At 45.8% G+C, this 18,434-nt stretch overlaps 2 protein-coding genes across 2 annotated transcripts; both read left to right on the top strand.

The window, feature by feature from the left end:
- Positions 1 to 2,968: 2,968 nt before the first annotated feature.
- On the top strand, positions 2,969 to 9,423 carry LOC105180763 (organic cation transporter protein). Its single transcript, XM_025297135.1, has 9 exons — positions 2,969 to 3,135; positions 5,266 to 5,347; positions 6,549 to 6,871; positions 7,227 to 7,330; positions 7,536 to 7,690; positions 7,893 to 8,203; positions 8,351 to 8,663; positions 8,815 to 8,996; positions 9,283 to 9,423. Exons 1-9 carry the CDS (start codon positions 3,031 to 3,033, stop codon positions 9,421 to 9,423), a joined length of 1,716 nt encoding a protein of 571 aa, XP_025152920.1. The 5' UTR covers positions 2,969 to 3,030.
- A 2,406-nt stretch (positions 9,424 to 11,829) lies between these two features.
- Y-f (yellow-f) lies at positions 11,830 to 17,817 on the top strand. Its single transcript, XM_025297134.1, has 6 exons — positions 11,830 to 12,024; positions 13,685 to 13,954; positions 14,178 to 14,377; positions 14,475 to 14,682; positions 16,599 to 16,934; positions 17,381 to 17,817. The coding sequence occupies exons 2-6, from the start codon at positions 13,687 to 13,689 to the stop codon at positions 17,632 to 17,634; spliced, it is 1,266 nt and encodes a 421-aa protein (XP_025152919.1). The 5' UTR covers positions 11,830 to 12,024; positions 13,685 to 13,686; the 3' UTR covers positions 17,635 to 17,817.
- The last annotated feature ends 617 nt before the right edge of the window (positions 17,818 to 18,434 follow it).

Raw genomic sequence — 18,434 nt, 5'->3', positions numbered from 1 at the left:
GTATATTTACATGTTAATAAACAAAATTTTTACATCTAAAATTTTCATTCTTTGCGCATTTATTCAGTTCGTCGCAAAATATTATCAAAAACAAGCACGATTTTTCAGCGATCTGACTCTCCAGTCCCCTTAAAATACAGAGGATCAAAATGTGTGAAAAAAGCAGATGGAGATCTCGCGAACGAGCACCCCGTGTCTCCCACCTTCGACTTGTGCCGCGCGTTCACTCGAGGACGACGCGGGACTTTCGCGTGATTTTAGCGGCGTTTGAAGGAGGAAGTGCAGATCTGCACGTCTCGTAAGAATGCACAGTCGAACGGATGTTGCGATTATGTGCTATATAGCAGCTATATAGCAGCATCTACATACGTGTTGGCGTAGATTCACTGTCTCCGCCACGGCGCCACTCAATGCCAAGGTTGTCACGAGCGCAAGCGGCCACATTTTTCGGACGAGCTGTGATCTCGCGCGTCACGTCTCAGCCGTCAGTTGCTTCATTCACTTTCCACGCTCGCGCGTCACTGACGTTCTTCAGCTTGCCTAAGACAAGCTGCGTAGTTCAAGAAGAGAGAGCGAGAGAGAGAGAGAGAGAGAGAGAGAGAGAGAGAGAGAGAGTGGGAGACACGGAGACACGTCTTCGCAACGGACATGCAACCGTTTATTATGCATCTGGTTATCACCGTTCAAGGTACAAATAGTAATTGCGGCCCGTATTTTCAACCTTGGCAGATATCCTTTTCTTTTTGTTAGGTTTGCAACGATCAGGAGCTGGCGCCGCGCGACAGGAGCAACGCGAGGACTGCTGACTGGAGGAGTCAATGTCCGTTTACTTCCTCGCGCGAGAGTTGCTGGTACGTCTCTTGTTAATTAGTCCCGGGATATGCAAGCGTGCCTTTGACTATTTTAATTACGTCGAAATCAGAATCGGTAGCTTGGCGATCAAAGAGCGCGATCAAAGTTACACGGCGGGCGCGGGTAATTTTCATACTGCGTCGCGAAGTAAAATCCTTCCCCCACAAGCGCGTATTTTTCTTCCTCGGTGTTGAAAAATTATTTCCACCATACGACCGTACATGGCGTGAAAAAAGTGAATGGCCGAATGTTCGGTCCAAATGAACACGTTAAAACTTTATTTCGTTATGTTACATTTTATCGGCTCACTTGCCGTGAACGGCCGTGGGCGGCGGCTTTCTTCAGTTTTGCGAAAAATAGCGTTCCACGCTGAATAGCGGAATGATTCTGCAATTTATCTGACCTCTCGCCTAGTGTTTAACCGATACAGATAAGCGCGCTCGTATTAATTAGACACACATTCCTCCACTCTCGTCGGCAGAGTTGCAAAGTTCAACAACCACAAATTTCTCTTTGTAATTTCGCGACAAATGTTCGCGGATGAAAAATTGCTCATGCTTGCACAGCGGAGCTTTCCATCCTGTATCGCAAACGGTGTATCTGCAGTCGATACAAAGGAAACACCTCGGCGAACAAAGGAGTCATGAAATCTGGAGGAAAATTATGGGAAACATGCAAAATAGATTCGCCGGCCGAGCCAATTATAGTTCCATAAATATTTCATCCGGTTGTTTCCTAGCGCACAGTTGCATTCGCCCTGTTATTCGAGGATCGATATAACAGAATTTCCATCGCAACAAAACGTAAAATAAACGGAGGCTGAATCGGAGCCGAATTAATGCGCAAAAAAAGAAAATTGGAGCCAAGAGTTTCTGGAAATTCCTCCTTCAATATTCCATTCCCCCCGTTGCGCAACGTTTCGTTGATTTTGTTAGCGCGCCGCGAAGGAAGATGGTGCTCGAGCGTCAGGCGTCCTTCGCCATCATCGCAGCGTTCGACGGTCGTTACCGTCAGCGGTTCTCTTATCGACCAGAATCTTGCTGAGAACCCGCTGTCAGTCAAGAAGCGTGCCGCGAATGATGATAGTTTGCGTTTTCGTCAGTGGCTTTCGTGGCAAGCGAGGAAACAAAGTGTACTCTCAAAGGCTGCGATTATTGGAGCACGCGTATACTTTTATTACGCGCAATCGCGCGCTTCTTTGTTCCTCACGACAGAAGGAACGAAATTCTGTCGGAGGCGGGGCGGGTGGGAGGCGAGAGCTCGGTTAATCAGGAAGATACGCGCGAGAATACAACATATACCGGGAGAATCCGCAACGACCTCACCTCAATGTACTGTATAGTAAAACTTGCTGAAATATTTAACGGCGACTGTAGTGGAGAAACACTCGGATAAAACTATCCGCCCCCCGTAATATAGAAATACGTTGTTCGAAATCGATCCCCGCCGCGCTCCTCGCGACGCGCGCGATTTTACGCGGTGTGTCCGCGCTGTGTGTAATATCGCGGAAGGAAAATTGTTAAGCCAAGTTGTAGCTGCGTACTCTGCTCCAGAGGACCGAGGTGTCTAACGACGTTTAACCGGAGGCAATTCGGTCTTTATTACATAAACTCGTATCCTGGCTGCACGAATGATTTCGAAACTTTGCGGTCATCAAGCATTTGTCGCTATCAACGATAATTGCGCCGCGTGCCACTGATATATATATATATATATATATATATATGTATATCGTATTCGGCAATTTTCGTTTATTCGGCGCTTTTTTCCCCCTAGTTTTCCTCGTTCGCGTGACTCACGATACGCGATAACTCGCGGAGGGAAGCGAAACCTCGGTTTTCCATCGCGCGGGAAACATGCAAATGTGTCAATTGCACTGCTGATTAAGCGACAATTACCGAGGCGAAGCTTGCTTCTTGTTGGATTAATAGAGACATCTGATACGAATCTGTATCTCGTCCGTGAATAATATATGACGGCGATAAAGAAGAAGAGACGCAAGGCATCTGTCATGTTTATGTAAATTATAAACATGACAAAGACCACGTATCTTATCTAGATGAACTCGCATGGATTTGGAGTCTCGGCGGCGCGGGCTCTCTGAGGTGCGACGTCGTTTTCAGGGAAAAAGGGAGGAAAAAGAAACGAAGGAAGGCAGGAAGATAACACCGTCGTCGGATGCGTACGCATCGTCGCGATCGCAATGACATTTTTGCGAGTGTGACGCGCGAGGCACATGGAGTCGATTCCGCAGTCGAAGCGAGCATAGAAAATAGCGCAAGTGTGAGTAACGTAAAATCGCAACGGCGTATCTATTTCAGTTGTATTTTCGAATGTTGGCCGATAAGGTTAAAGATAATAATTCGGCTAAATGAGCCGGTCTGTGGCGAAGTGCAGACTTTCAAAGTCTCGCACTCGCAAAGTGTTTCGCGCACGGTTCGTACTCGCGCGCGCGGACGGCGATCGTCGTCCGTCGTCGTCGTCGTCGTCCGTCGTCGTCAGGGCAGAAATGAAGTCGGTGCGAGAATCGAACGGAAGCGAGATCGGAAGTAAGACCCAGTGTGAACGAACGCGCTTCGGAAGCGATCGCGAGACCCGAGCGGCTCGCGCGGAGGCCGGCTGACTAATTGAATCGTGGCCGCTCGAGAAAGACGAGAAGTGAGAATGCTGGTTAAGTCGTTCCTCCTAATAACTAATACCCTGGCCCCGAGTCAACAAATTTACGGCAATCAAGCCACTTGATGCACACGTGGAAACGCTGATGCGCATCGCAGCGCATACCGTTCGACGTTCGGCGGTGTGTATTTTTAAGGGACCGATTTAATTGGGGTTAATGGAGAAATGCGTTACTGCGCTGTAGCGGCGCATTTACATGTGCAACAGTAAAGTGGAGCGCGCGCGATGCTCCGACGTGGAGCCCAAGATGAGGCGCAGCGGCGCAGCAACCCCGCTCCCGGGCGGCGCGGAACCGCCGGAAGAATTGAATATTCGGCGAAATCCACATTGGGGACCGTCGCGCGCTCGTACTTCAGTTCCTACGTCGAATGCTTTCTCCGATCTTTCGATCCTCGAGTCACGTCCCTCTCATCGCCGTGTTTCCCCTTTTCGACGATGAGCGCAATCGGCCTTCCCGGCATCGGCCAATCGAGTCTTAATATCCTTGAGGAACCATTCGCGAGCATGCATTCTTCAACCATCCTCGTCAGAGATGACGATTTCACTCGAGCAGACAGAGAGAATATCTTTTTCATCGTTCCGTATCCTTCTCGTCGTTTCGCATTTCGAGCAACTGGAGCACCGCCGAGCTCGCTCCATTTAAGCGCAAATTTCACCGAGAAAAAATTCGACCCGTATCTCGACGGTCTTCATGGCCGACCCGTTCTCGGAAAACACTGCCTCCCGTCGTCTTAGCCGTTGAATTGCAGGTTGCAGGTTGCAGTAGGGCCCCTTCCCAGGTACACGTTTTTCTACACTTCTACGTAGAGGCGCGTCTCGACGAGCGATGCTTGGCGCCAGCATCCCTCCTCTGGTGCGGTGCGGTGCGGTGGCCGCGGCTCGGAGAACACTGTTCGAAAGACTCTTTACTCGTCAGTTTCTGGCACGAGCTAAACGCGAGAGCGCGAACAAGTGCATTTTCCAGATCGTAACTCGCAACGCGTATGTGACGCTGCGCCAGAAGCGGGAGAGACAGAGAGAGAGAGAGAGAGAGAGAGAGAGAGAGAGACAGGGGATAGAGAGAAAGAGGAAGAGGGGGAGGGAGATTCTTCTCTCAAGCCGGCCGGATATCCGAGTTTGATTCCCGTAAGCGCGAATCGATATAGATTCTCATTAATCGACACGCTATTTAACCCTCGAGGCGAAGTTATCGGCGGCTGATCGTTCCCCGCTCTGTTCTGTTCGGGAATGCGCGGATAAAAACTGCACGTGTGCAGACGGGACGCGATTTCCAGAGGATCATCCTGACACTTGGCGGGAAGAAAAAAGGGGAAATGTCCGGCGGAGTGAAGTTTCGGCGGAGTTATAGAGAAGTTCAGTAGCGCGCGGTAACAGTGTGTCGCGCCGTATAAATGATAACCGCGAGAAATGGCGAAAATGGAGGGCCATTTTCTCCGGAGAGTGGAGAGTGGAATTTTGTCGACGCGACGCGCGAGCAAATCCGCGCGGATAAGGGCGAGCTCGGAGGTGTGTCGGAAGTCACGTGTCGATTGGCGCTAAAGAGAAAGAAAAGAGAAAGGTCAAGGGGGGGGGGGGTGCTTTATCGAGTATATTCGAGTTGCGACCTTGGCTTTTCTCTGAACGGAGCGAATAATCCGCCGTGCGCATTCGATTGCCAAACGCTCGTCTCTCATCGATACGTTCGCGATGCGATTTATTATTATTCCACGTCGTCAGCGGTCACCATCCGTGTTGCAGATCTTTCTGGACGGAGTGCGGAAGAAAATGGAAGCGGAAGCGAGCGAGAGTACTATGAAGAATACGAGAATCGACGAGTACGGTATGTTTTGCGACGTCGCGATCGCGCACGGCGATCGAGACCAACATTCGTTCGTCGCGAAATTACCGGCGCTTCGCGTCGAGAGCTTTCGAGCGCGCGCGAGTGCAATATGCAAATTCGGCAAGCCGCGACGAATGACGATCTACCCGCGCTCGGACTCGGCGGACAATCGGCGCGAAATCCGTGAAAAAACACTCCCTACTCTCGTCCCGTGGCGCACGTGCGTATAACAATGGCCGGCGAATAAATTACAGCGTCAAGTGCGAAAGAGGCGCATGAAAGGCGCGACACTGACCTCTCCGCGGCATCGCGGAGAAGAATGCCGATGTAAATTGGAGCGCCCGAGCGCGCAGCCGAAGGTTGTTTTCTCGATGTCTCGAGGTTAGCGCGCCCCCGTTTTATGGTCCCCGTGCACTGTCTAACATTTTTTCTCCCACGAACTGGTTTCATCGTCATTTACCGCCGGCAAACGCCTGCGTCTCTCTTCAAGCGTCGCTCTTGTCGTCGAATTGTCATCCGCAGCGCGATCGAGGACTCATCTCGGCGATGAAACACCCGCGAGCGCTGCGAGTCGCCGCCGACCGTCGAGTCTCGACTCTCTTAATTTCACAAAAAAAAAAAGGGGGTAAAAAGTCGTAGTCGCGACAGGGCAAGGCTTTCCAGGTACATTCGCTAGCCGATGTCCGCGCTTGCGCAATTGCTAATTCACACGCGCGTAATGATTGCCGCGAAGATGACAACGCGCGCGTGGAAAAGGGAAACGAAAGTAACAAAGGCGAGGAAGTTTGCCGTTGAACGAGCGGAAACTACTAAGGTCGCCGTCTTTTCCTCGGCGGTGTCGCGCGAGAAAGTCGAAATTAAGTCATCGATGGGTGATCACGTAACGTGATCGTAACGCACAGAAGACGCGATAAAAGAACGCGAAGTGCCGCTTCGTTCAGCACTAACGACTCGTTATAATATTCACGAGGTAAGTGTCGCTTTGACATTTACGCTTTTCACGACAATCCGCTCGCTGCAGACTTGGCGCGATTCAAGCGAAGCCGAGACGTGTTCTCGCTTTTGCCCCGGTATCGATGGAAGTCGAAGTCACGGCAGAGACGCAGAGACACGACAGATCCAAGGGCTCCTAATGAATAGGATCCAATATATCTAATTTATTATCCGGCTGACGCGAAAAGGACGTCCCTTTGGGTTGCAGCGAACGTGAACGTCAAAGGAGTGTCCAACGGTAAGGACGAGCATGTCGACGCTGACGGGAACATCGACGCCGTGCAGACCGCAATCGGCGACCTCGGCAGGTGGCAGATCTTCGTCTGCCTGGCGATATCCCTGGTGAAATTTCCGGTAGCCTGGCATCAATTGGCGATCGTCTTCATGGCGCCGCAGCAGGATTATAATTGCACGGTGCCCGCCACCACGGACTCCGAAGACCAGTGCGCGGTCGATGTTAACGGCACGCTGGTCGAGTGCACGGAATGGACGTATGATCGAAGTATCTTTTCCGAAACCATCATCTCGCAGGTGAGCGCGAAGGATGACGCTCGCGCGTCGCGAGTCGGGAAACTGCTCGGAGACGAGCGCTCGATTTTCGAAGTAAGGGGAAAAGAAAAGGGGGGAAAAAAATATCCACACGCGTGCTTGCACGCGCTCGCAGAGTTCTCTCTCTCTCTCTCTCTCTCTCTCTCTCTCTCTGTGCGCGTCGCGAGCTGTATTTGCACTATACGGTAACGTAATTAACGGACGTTGCCGCGCTTTGCAGCGAAGCAATTGCTGCGGGCGCTATTAGCACATTTCGCTGACAAAACAATTACGGAGCATTATCGTAAGAACGACATTGCGTGCATTGTCGTTATTGCGAGGCTTATTTTCGTTGCAGTGGAATTTAGTCTGCGACCGGACTCACTATGCGAACATACAGCAGTCGATTCTCATGTTCGGCGTGCTCCTCGGTAACATAATCTTCGGCAGTTTGGCGGACAGGCAAGTGCATCGGTCACGTCAGTTAGACGCATGTTGAATTAATAACCGCTTGCGAGGGCGCATGTACAATTAATAACCCTTGAATAAATTAAAAAGCCTTGAATGAATAAACGCGCGGTTATTAAGAAGGGGCTGGGAGGGGAAGGAGGAGGTGGAGGAGGAGGCGGGGAGGAGAAGATTAAAAAGTACAGGTGGTAACTTGCAGGTACGGCAGGAAAATGCCGCTGATGGCTTCCGTGGTTCTTCAACTGCTGTCGGGGATCGGGTGCGCCATAGTTCCTTGGTTTCAAGCGCTCTTGCTGATGAAGTTCCTGAGTGCCTTGGCCACTGGAGGCATGATAGTCACTAGTTTCGTTATTTGTAAGTCTACGATATCAATCATCGCTCGAGTTTGCCCAAGACGAAAGGCTACGATCAATTATTTCGCAAGATCGTAATGTCCGTAAGAGTGACGCAATTTCCCTCCTCAGCGTACGATGTAGATCTTGCTACGGCGGAACTTACCAGTACTCGATGCTTCGGCTCATGTCGGTGTACCTCCTTTAATCGCGTATCTTTTCAGGTATGGAAATAATAGGTACAGAGTGGCGAGCCGCCATCAACTTCTTTTACCAAATTCCCTACTGCCTGGGTCACATGTCGCTGGCGGGACTCGCGTTCTGGTTTCGACACTGGCGACATCTGCAGATCGCCATCACCCTTCCGTCTATTGTCTGTTTAAGTTACTGGTGGCTGGTGCCCGAGTCGCCTAGGTGGTTGATAGCCGTAGGAAAACAGAGAGCGGCCTGCAAAATCCTGCAGAAGGCGGCCAATATCAACAAAGTGAAGAACGTCGACATCCCCGAAGTGGTCAGGAAACATTGTTTGCAGCAGGTGAGAGAAGAGCGCGACGATTATTCCCCCCCCTCCCCTCCCCCGTCGAGCTGAATCGCTGCCAACACACCGGTCGGTTAATCAGTTCAGTCAAGCATGAGCGCGTTACAGTCCACGTTAATTCGCCCCAATTCGCTTGAATTCCAGAATTTCAAGAAATCCGCGCTGGACCATAAGCCCTCGTTTTTGGATCTGTTTCGCACGCCGAACATGCGCGTCAAGTCACTGTCGATCTTCTTCAACTGGATCGTTTGCGGAGTGGTCCTGTTCGGCATGTCGCAGTACATCGGCCAGGTTGGCGGCGATATTTTCATCAACTTCGCGGTGTCCGGTGTCATACAGCTTCCCGGTTGCTTCGTCGGTTGGTGGACGATGAACAAATTCGGTCGGCGGGTCACCCTGATTTACAGCAACCTCATCGCCGGCGTCTCCTGTCTCCTCTTGATCGCCGTGCTAAACGGTGAGAGACCAGCGCGTTGTGTGTGTGTGTGTGTGTGTGCGTGTCGTAAACGATCGCCATGTTAAAATATGCGACTTACAACGGGACCTTTCAAATTGGACGGATTGTCAATCGAGACAGCCTGAATTTACCAGTCGCACCTTTGCCGTAGATAGCGCGTGGGTGAGGCTGCTGTTGGCGAGTTTCGGTATCGTCGGTACGTCGGTATCGTTTATGACGGCCTACCTTTTCTCCGGAGAACTGTTCCCCACAGTCGTGAGGAACATCGGAGTCGGCGCGAGCAGCATGTTCGCCCGGCTAGGCTCCATCGTGGCGCCCTTCGTGGTGTCCTTGGTGAGTTGCCGTATTAATTGATTATCGTTCACGATCGCAAATTTATAGAGACCAGGGGCGAGATGCTGTTCGGATTTCTGCTCACGTACGTTCAGCATGAAATCGAGCCGTCGTCGTCGGTGTCGTGTCGCATGAACAGGTTGTTTATTACTATTAACCGTCTCTCGTGAAGAAAAGAAAAAAGTGACCGTCGAATGTACATATATATAGATATCGCCATCGCGGAGACTCGCGCAAACTGCCAATCTCCTTTTCCAGATTATTACCTTCGGACGTTGCATTTCAGAGCAGCATTAAAGCGTGGCTGCCGCTGGTCGTGTTCGGCCTCTCGCCGCTAATTGCAGCCGCGCTGTGTCTGTTATTACCCGAAACTGCCGGATGCACCTTGCCGGAGACGCTTCAGGACGGAGAGGAGTTTGGCAAGTGAGTGAGATGCACCGCGGGCTGGAGTTTTACGGACGCGGGCATTGGAATGTACCGCGCGATTCATGAGAATCATATCGCGACCTTTCTTCGTTCGCAGGAAATGCAAGGCGAAGGGGAGAGACGCAGACGCCGAAGAGGAAGCGGCGTTCTGAGCGCTGAACGCCCGCGCGCCGCCACGACCGCTCCTTCACTTTTTATCTCCGAGCAGTCACAACAAACCATGACCGCGTGGCGCAAGTGTTATCGTTGACGGGCTAACATAAAGACGAGCGACGTTCAATCTCGCGGTGATTATGGAGCGATTGTATTTATCGTGTCAGTGGTGCGATTCTGTGACTCGTTATTGGAGTTAACGACACTTTAATTCGTTAATTCCAATAACGAGTTAAAGAATAGCACCGCAGTTCCGTAACACAAGGAGAGCAAGATAGCGCGGCTAATATCACCTCCTCACGTTTGCGACTCGCGTTTCCCATAACATCATCATTGAAAGACGACATTTAGAGAAGCAAAAGAAGTTGTAGGTTGTTATATATTACGTATAAGACTGTGTGTATCGGTGTTTTCTGAGATTCACACAGATATGTTTGAAAAGTACTAATCGAGACATCGAGGAGCTTTTAGGAAAAATATTTTTCATACTGCCAAGTTACAAAAATACTACTACTTTGTAAAACTCAATTGGATGTGTACGAATATAGAATGTCTTTTTGTAAAAAAGAGAAATACTTTTTTCTTTGCTTTACAAATTCAACGCACTCGACGTGATCCCACGAATTGGTTTTCGACACGCGCAATTTTACTTACAAATATTATAATACTGCTTTGTGTGACAACCACGCCAATGATAAGCAGCGATTGAACATTTTACAGATGACGTGAAGCATGTCGCGCAGTTGTCGCGAGTTGCTTCACACGTTGCTTTACAGGTAGTGATTGCTACAAGGAGATTTGTCTTTCGCACTTTTCCGAAAAACAAATCTCAGAGGTGACATAGATATGTAATTCTCAGAAGTGCTGCTTACGCGTTTGTCCTGCGATTCGATCTGACATTGCTAAGCAGCGAGACGACCACCACCGATGTGTGTGTAAGTTCGTATGAACGAGCCGTTAATAAATAATTAACGATTGTCACGCTTGTTGCGCAAATCATGTCTATATAATCTTTTGATCCGGGAATTAAATATAGTCTTTGGGCACGAGACAGACAATCGCATAATTATTGATGATGGAGCAATTAACATTACCAACGTACACATAAATACCTAACACTGTAGTATTACATAAAGGCTCATCTTTCGCTTTGTACGAGTTTGTACTATCGCGATTGAAGAAATGAATGACTCATAGCTGCTAAGAAGGAAGAGAATTAGATAATAGCTGATCGTTTCTGCGATAGACAGAGTAATAGTAGTAAGCAGAACTCGGCTAATTTTTGAGAAATAACTTTTTGTGATATATCCTCTTCCTCTTGTGTGTGTGTATATATATATATATATATATATGTACATTTTTTTTGTTGGATCCGATATAAAATATCTCAGTGATGAGATATATTTAAAAAACATTACATTTTAGAAAATTTCTAAAACATCGTTATAAAATATACAAGTCTGGAATTATAATTTTTTTTATTTATTTTTTTCCTTGTTTAAGCGCAATTTGTTTAAAAAGAAAAAAAAACAAATTTTTTTAAAGGGATGATTTACTTTTTTAATATTATCTGTGAGGCATTCGTGTGTGAGGCAGGCATTCCCTATTCTAGATTTTGATTAGTAATTTAAAGGGTATTAAAGGTTCATCAAAAGAAACATTAGAGAGATTATTATTGTGCGCTTCTTTGTAAGATAAAGCTTTCGCAGAAACATTTGTGCGTTTGCTTTATTTCGAGGTTTATGCTTAGCTTAGCGTGATTTATGTCAGTGTTAAGATACGTTATACTACGGCACGAAATTTTTACATAAAGCCATATGTAAAGAAAATAATTGGAATGGAGTAAAAGCGTGGTCGTTCACACGATAATTCGCAGGCATGTATTAATAAACACGACATGCGCCCACTATTATTATGATCAAACGCAATTATTCGTCGAATAAACGTGCGTATGATTGTCACGCATGGCGGGCCATATTGAAAGCACTTCCGCCGGTCGCGGATGGTATCATTTCAGACTTCGTAGTCCTAATGAAGATGCTACTGCGCCGTTTGCTTTGCGCCGGAAAATGTAACACAAAAATATTATTTTTAAAGAAAACTTTTCGGAATATTTCATTTTGAAAATGCTGCGCCATCGGCCATCGCCATTTTTACGTCGTACAAATTTTGGTACGTCCGTTACTTTTGTGCTGTTAAAAATCTAAAACCTATGAATTATTACTCTCAAATATCTTGCATAAAATCGCGTAGGTAACGCGTGTAGATTTTTTCTGGCGTTTTATCCGTGTGCTTCATCCAATACCGGATTTGCATGCTTTTTCATCACAGACGCCACCAGCACACGTACACCTGGAAGAATGTGTTGTGTATAAAAGCCTACAACACGGTGTATTACAGCGTCATTCCGTTTTGTACCTTCCCGGGGCAGACCAGTCCAGTTCAAACAGTGAGTATCACACACACACACACACACCAATCTTGAATTAAGGTAATCTCCTCCTTGCGTAAATTCGGAGCATTGGGAATTTGTCCTTGGATTAATAGCTTGAACCTCGAGACTTTCCATCTATTAATATTTATACGGCGAGATTAATTATTATCGATACTTGTTCGACGTATCGCATTCTTTGTGTCGAAACAAATTGACAGAAAATAGCACAATATAATATTCATATGTATATAATTATCGCGCATTTGTGTTATGAACAATGACTAATGACCTCGATTTGTATCCTTTGACATGAGTACTAATTTTTTTTATATCATTCGAAAATAATGCAGCCAATAAATCAAGGCGATCGTCATAAGTAACATCGTCATAAGTAATCAGCGGTTACATAACTGCAATCACATTAACGTCGGACGTAAAAAAACAAAGATTTCGTGTGACCTTCGTGAGAGATAGACTCTCTTATGGCCTTCGTGCTGTTTTTTTTCCTAAAACGCCATTCTCTCGCCATGTGTTTTGGTAACAATGCGACGTAAACAGTTAGGAGAATTATAATCAACTTTATGGACATAATAACTCGCGCAAATAGTTCTAAGAACTTGGCAATTCGTGTTCAAACGTGCAGGAAGCAAGAAACGTTCTCTCCATCTCTATCTCGCTCTTTGAGAGCTTAAGAAGATTAGATTTAAAAATGCAAGCGAAATATCTCTGTGTATTTTCCGGAAATTCTGTAAAAATTGTCCGCATATTCCTATAATAATAATCGTGGTCATTCTCTCGAGATCTTTCAATATATTGACGAAAAAGAAGAAAATATTAAAAACTAATTAAAGTTGTATGACTCAGTTTGCGATTACATTCAATTACTTTAGCAGCCTCTCGATATCTTCATCTACACAATGGAATCATAATTAATACGTAGACCGACACAGTAGTCTTAAGATTTAGTGATAGCAACTAGGATCTTTCAGTCAATGGCATTGTGTGTGGCCAACTCGCCGCGTTATATCGGCGATTCATGATTGTTGATTACTCGGGAAAAATGTCGATGATATTTTATCTTTGATTCGGGAAGGATAGCGCTTGTGACATAAAACGTGAAATCATATACAGAAAAGAGGTAATATCTGAGATATTTTTTGCCGTTTCGTCGATAATCAGCGGTGGCGATACACGAATATACACGAATAAAACCACGAACGTGTTGTGCGCGGGTGAATAATTTTAGATCACTATTACATCATTACACATAAAATTTACATATATGCCAAGGTCCGTTATTATCCATCTCATCATCTTGTTCCTCGTAATCGGTTTATCGTTATTTTTGCTCATACCGGTGCTGCAGATTTGTGTAATTTTTAGACCATAAAGAGGTCTCGCTGAAACATTTGCAGCAGATATTTTTCTGCTTATACAATCGTAGCGATCGAGTTCAAGTGTCTTCCGTATAATAATTTTCCTCGAGCGGATCGAGTCTTCTCAATTTCGATTGTTGGATGCAACTCCGTTTCTTTTCATTCTTTCTTAAAATATATTTGATATAATATTATGCACTGTGTGTGACGCGTTTCACGCGATAACATTTTACAATACAGAATTGTCGCAACATTGATCATCTGTTGTCTAACCGAGAATATCGATCTTCGTCTTGCAGATATGCTCCACTTACTGTCGTTGGTGGTCTCTCTGGCCGTGGCAACAACTGGCCACACCTTCGATACCGTTTACTCGTGGAAACAGGTCGAATACAAACTGCCAAACGACAGCATCCAAAACGAGTTTATAGCTTCGGGCGATTACGTTCCAGAGAATAATATGCCACTGGGCCTGGCAGTTTGGCATAAAAAAATATTTGTCACCGTGCCGCGGTGGAAGCGCGGAGTCTTGGCTACCGTGAACAGCTTCTCCATGGACGATAGCTCGCGTGAGTGAAATATACACTTGGTGATACTTCGCCGAGTGGTTTAGTTCGCTCGTGCCGAATTATCGGAGTTCGCACTTAACACTTTGACAGAAAATAAATACCAAGTCGACACGGTCGGACATGAATATGAGTTGTTTGTCGAGAAACTCGAAAATATGAGATGAATATATTGTCTCGCCGGAAGGCGTGTAATTAATTCATGCGTATTTAATACATCACACAGCCAGTCCAATGTTAGACCCGTACCCCGATTTCAAGACGAACAACATCCATACGCCCGATGGTCTCGTGAGCATCTTCCGTCTCAGAATCGATTCCTGCGATCGCATGTGGGGCCTCGACACGGGAGTGGACGATATTCTGGGAGACTCGAAGGTCGTGCGACCGATGAGGCTCATCGTGATCGACTTGAAAACAGACGAGGTAACGAGCTCGTACCTTCTCACCTTCGTGATGATTCCGCGCTCGCCAAGTAAGATCGCCGCCGCCGGTGCAATGATCATATGAGCACCTGTTGCAGATTATCCGTAAATACACCCTGAAGGACACGGACGTGAAGCCTGACACCTTTATCGCCGACCTCGCGGTGGACGTGCCGCCCGGACAATGCGACAAAGCGTACGCGTATATGAGCGACTTGAGCGAGTACGGGATTGTGGTGTACAGCTGGGAGAAGGACGATTCTTGGCGGATTAATCATCACTACTTCCATTTCGACCCGTTGAATAGTAATGTGTCCAGTCCCAAAGTAGAAGTTCAATCATCTCCGCCGCGCCTGCCTTCACGGCGCGGCGCGACGGAAGCGGATTCGACCTTTGAAATCATGGGTGTTTACAATATTGAGATCAGAGCGAGTGAGATCTGAATCCGAGAGAATAGAACATATCCCCCCATCTATACTAATATATTCTATGGCTGCTCTTGCTCTGTTTAAGAATCACAGAGAAGGAAAGAGGTAATTAATCAAAATTAAACTTTATTATAACTTTTGATTGAATTTAAAATTTTTGCAAGCAAATATTGTTCATATATTGCTTATAGTATTTCAATATATCCAATAAGCCAAGAAGGTGAGCATACACTAGGAAAAAAAATTTAATATCTCTAACGAAACTCTAACTTTAGTTGAGGCATTTTTCAATAGCAACCAAATATCTTGTTTCATATAACAAAATATTTAGCTGTTTCAACTAAGTACATTTTTCTGCTCTGTGGACCAAATGATTTTGCTCTCTGGACTTCATATATAAAAATTAAGCATTTTAGTTATTTTATCCATAAAAATTACATAATAACGAAATATTATTTTACACAAACTAAAATAATGCCCAATGGATACTATTTTGTCTTTCTGTGCATTAAAATTTAGATTTTTATACATTAAGAAAAAATTATAGTGTTTAACAAAATTCATATAGTTAAAGCTTCTTGGTTGCTACAAACAAAAGTATTACGTTATACGAACAAACCGTAATCAAACAAGACATTTGTTTACAGCAACTAAACAGTTTTGTCGGGCATATTTTAACCAAATTATTACTTTGTTGTCACAACCAAATTTTGGTTCACGCAACAATACATTTTTCCTAGTGTAGAGTGTATGTTGGGAGGTAACTTTCTTTCGGAAAAATTTTAAAGCTCTATATAGATATTTACAGAGATATTTATAGAGATATTTATAGAGATATTTTGTTACAGAGATATTAGTAGATATTCTACTACTCTGTGTTGTTCAGCAAAATATTATCTCTATTATATACAGCTTTAAAATTTTTCTGAAAGATTACCTCCCAACATATACTCTATCCTCACCTTCTTGGCTTATTGGATATATTGAAATACTATAAACAATATATGAACAATATTTACTTACAAAAATTTAAAATTCAATCAAAAGTTATAGTTTAATTTTGATTAATTACCTTTTTTCTTTTCTATGATTCTTAGACGGCCATATTAGTTTCACTCACTCGTGTGCATGTTAGACAGGACAGAGCAGAGCAAGAGCAGCCATACACTAGGAAAAAAGATTTAGTATCTCTAACAAAACTCTAACTTTAGTTGAGGCATTTTTTAATAGCAACCAAATATCTTGTTTTATATAACAAAATATATTTAGTTGTCTCAATTAAACTTGATTTTCTGAACCAAATGATTTCGTTCTTAGACTTCATATATAAATATTAGGCATTTTAGTAATTTCATCCATAAAAATTACATAATAACGAAATATTATTTTACATAAACTAAAATAATACCCGAGGGGTACTATTTTGTCTTTCTGTGGACTAAAATTTAGATTTTATATATTAAGAAAAAAATTATAGTATTTTTAACAAAATTCATATAGTCGAAGCTTTTTGGTCGCTACAAACAAAAGTATTACGTTATACGAACAAACCGTAATCAAACAAGATATTCGTTCGCAGGAACTAAACAGTTTTGTTGGGCATATTTTAACCAAATTATTACTTTGTTGTCACAACAAAATTTTGGTTCACGCAACAATACATTTTTCCTAGTGTAGAATATATTAGTATATACGGGGGTGATATGTTCTATTCTCTCGGATTCAGATCTCACTCGCTCTGATCTCAATATCCCCCGAAAACACCCCATATTTCACGCATTTGTTGTTGCACAGGTGATTACAACATCAGCGGCTACAACTACCAGTGGAGCGACGGAGTCTTCGGGCTGTCGCTGTCGCCGGTCCGTTCGGACGGCTACCGGACGCTCTACTTCCACTCCATGTCCGGCATCACCGAGTTCTCCGTGTCGACGGATGTTCTGCAGGACAGCACGCTGAGGAAATCGAGCGAGTTTCACAATTTCCGCGTGGTTGGTAACAAAGGAGCGCTCAGTCAAGGGCCGTCCTCCGTCATCGATCCGGAAACGTGTATTGACTATTTCACTCAGCCGAGCAGAAACGGTATCGCATGCTGGGATACCAAAACCGAATTAACTCCGGAAACATTCAGTAAGTATTACGCGGTGAAATATTCACGAGCTCCGCTTGTGCGAGCGCGCTCGTCTACATGTGAAAACATGGTTAACCGGCGAAATCATTTATCGCTCTTTTGCCGCATCATATATTCCGAAAATACTCAATAAGTACTGAGGCTGCTCGATAAGTTGTTAAAAGCCCGTGTCATTTGTATCATTCGACAAAGTGTCGAATCACACGCGGCTTATAATAAAGATGTAGTTCGCGAGTCTCGTCAGAGATGTCTCCAAAGTGCACTCCGACGCGGACATTACAAAGTAATCGCAGCTGCGAGATCTCTCTTGCACGCGTCTCTCGCGCCGGCAGTCGCGAGAGGCAATCGTGATCGACGAGTTAACGAGTGGAGCGAACGATCCGAGTCCGTCTCGGCAAGTCTTTTCGGCTTTATACACGCAATGATGATTGTGTATCACTTGCAGAATTAGTGGCGCGGAACAACAAGACGCTGGTGTTCCCTCAAGATGTGGTTCTCGACGACATGTCTCGCAGGTTGTACGTTCTCTCGAACAACTTGCCGAAATTCATTCACGACAGCTACAATCCGTCCGAGACGAATTTCTACATCACCTCGGCCGACCTCGACAGACTCACGTCCATGTGCGAGAGCGGCTCGACAGAGTCGATGAGAACGGATCAGCAGGACGACTACATGATATTTCCCAACGTGTCATGACATCAGGGACAACAGAAGTGAGCGAGAGAGGCGTGCGCTACAGACTGCGCTTCACAACTCTCGGCACTCTCGGCCTCAAGTGTTCTGTATCCTAGTTTCGCTTCCTTGTTGCAGTTGCGACACTTGTTAATGTAACGTGATAAATATACTCGTGCGTTTCCCTTTTACAAAACACCTTTTCAAGTCTCCTCCGCGAGACGAAGGCTGCCCCGCGAGCAGCTCGTCTCCAGTCTCGAACGCGCCAAAAGCGCCAGAAGAAACGCACAGATAAAACGGGCAGATTCAGTCTGCGATAAATAATTAAGTCGGCTCGTTTGAGGATCGGTTGAGGAGATCCGGGGGAATTAGAACGGGACGCGGCTCGGCGTGCGTCCGTCGAGCGCGGATCGCGGAATTGAAATTTCGACGCGTCGCCATTTCAAAATAGCCGTCAGCTGTGTCTCCGGTTAGTCAATCCCCTGATAATTCAGGGAACTTTTAACTGCAACCTTTATAACTCCCGCGACGGCTTCCGCCTTTTCCCTCCTCTCCCTCTCCCTCCCCCCCCTCTCTCTCTCTCTCTCTCTCTCTCTCACCTTTCCTCGCCCTCCCGTCGCGTCAGACCCATCCTAGGAGCACTACTTTCTTCCGCCCCCTTTACGACTGGTCTACTCTCTCTTTACGGAGCTGTACATCTTAAATAATTGATCCTAACGTAGTTGCCGGTGTTTTTATAACTGTTTTACCGCTCGCTCTCGCCGCCGTGATATACATTATTTAGCCGTCGGTTTTTAAAGTTAAGTCCCCGGGTGTGGAGGTGC

This window comes from Harpegnathos saltator, unplaced genomic scaffold, assembly GCF_003227715.2.
Source record: "Harpegnathos saltator strain DR-91 unplaced genomic scaffold, Hsal_v8.6 scaffold170, whole genome shotgun sequence".
Taxonomy (NCBI): domain Eukaryota; kingdom Metazoa; phylum Arthropoda; class Insecta; order Hymenoptera; family Formicidae; genus Harpegnathos; species Harpegnathos saltator.
This window is presented reverse-complemented; position numbering and strand designations above follow the sequence as displayed.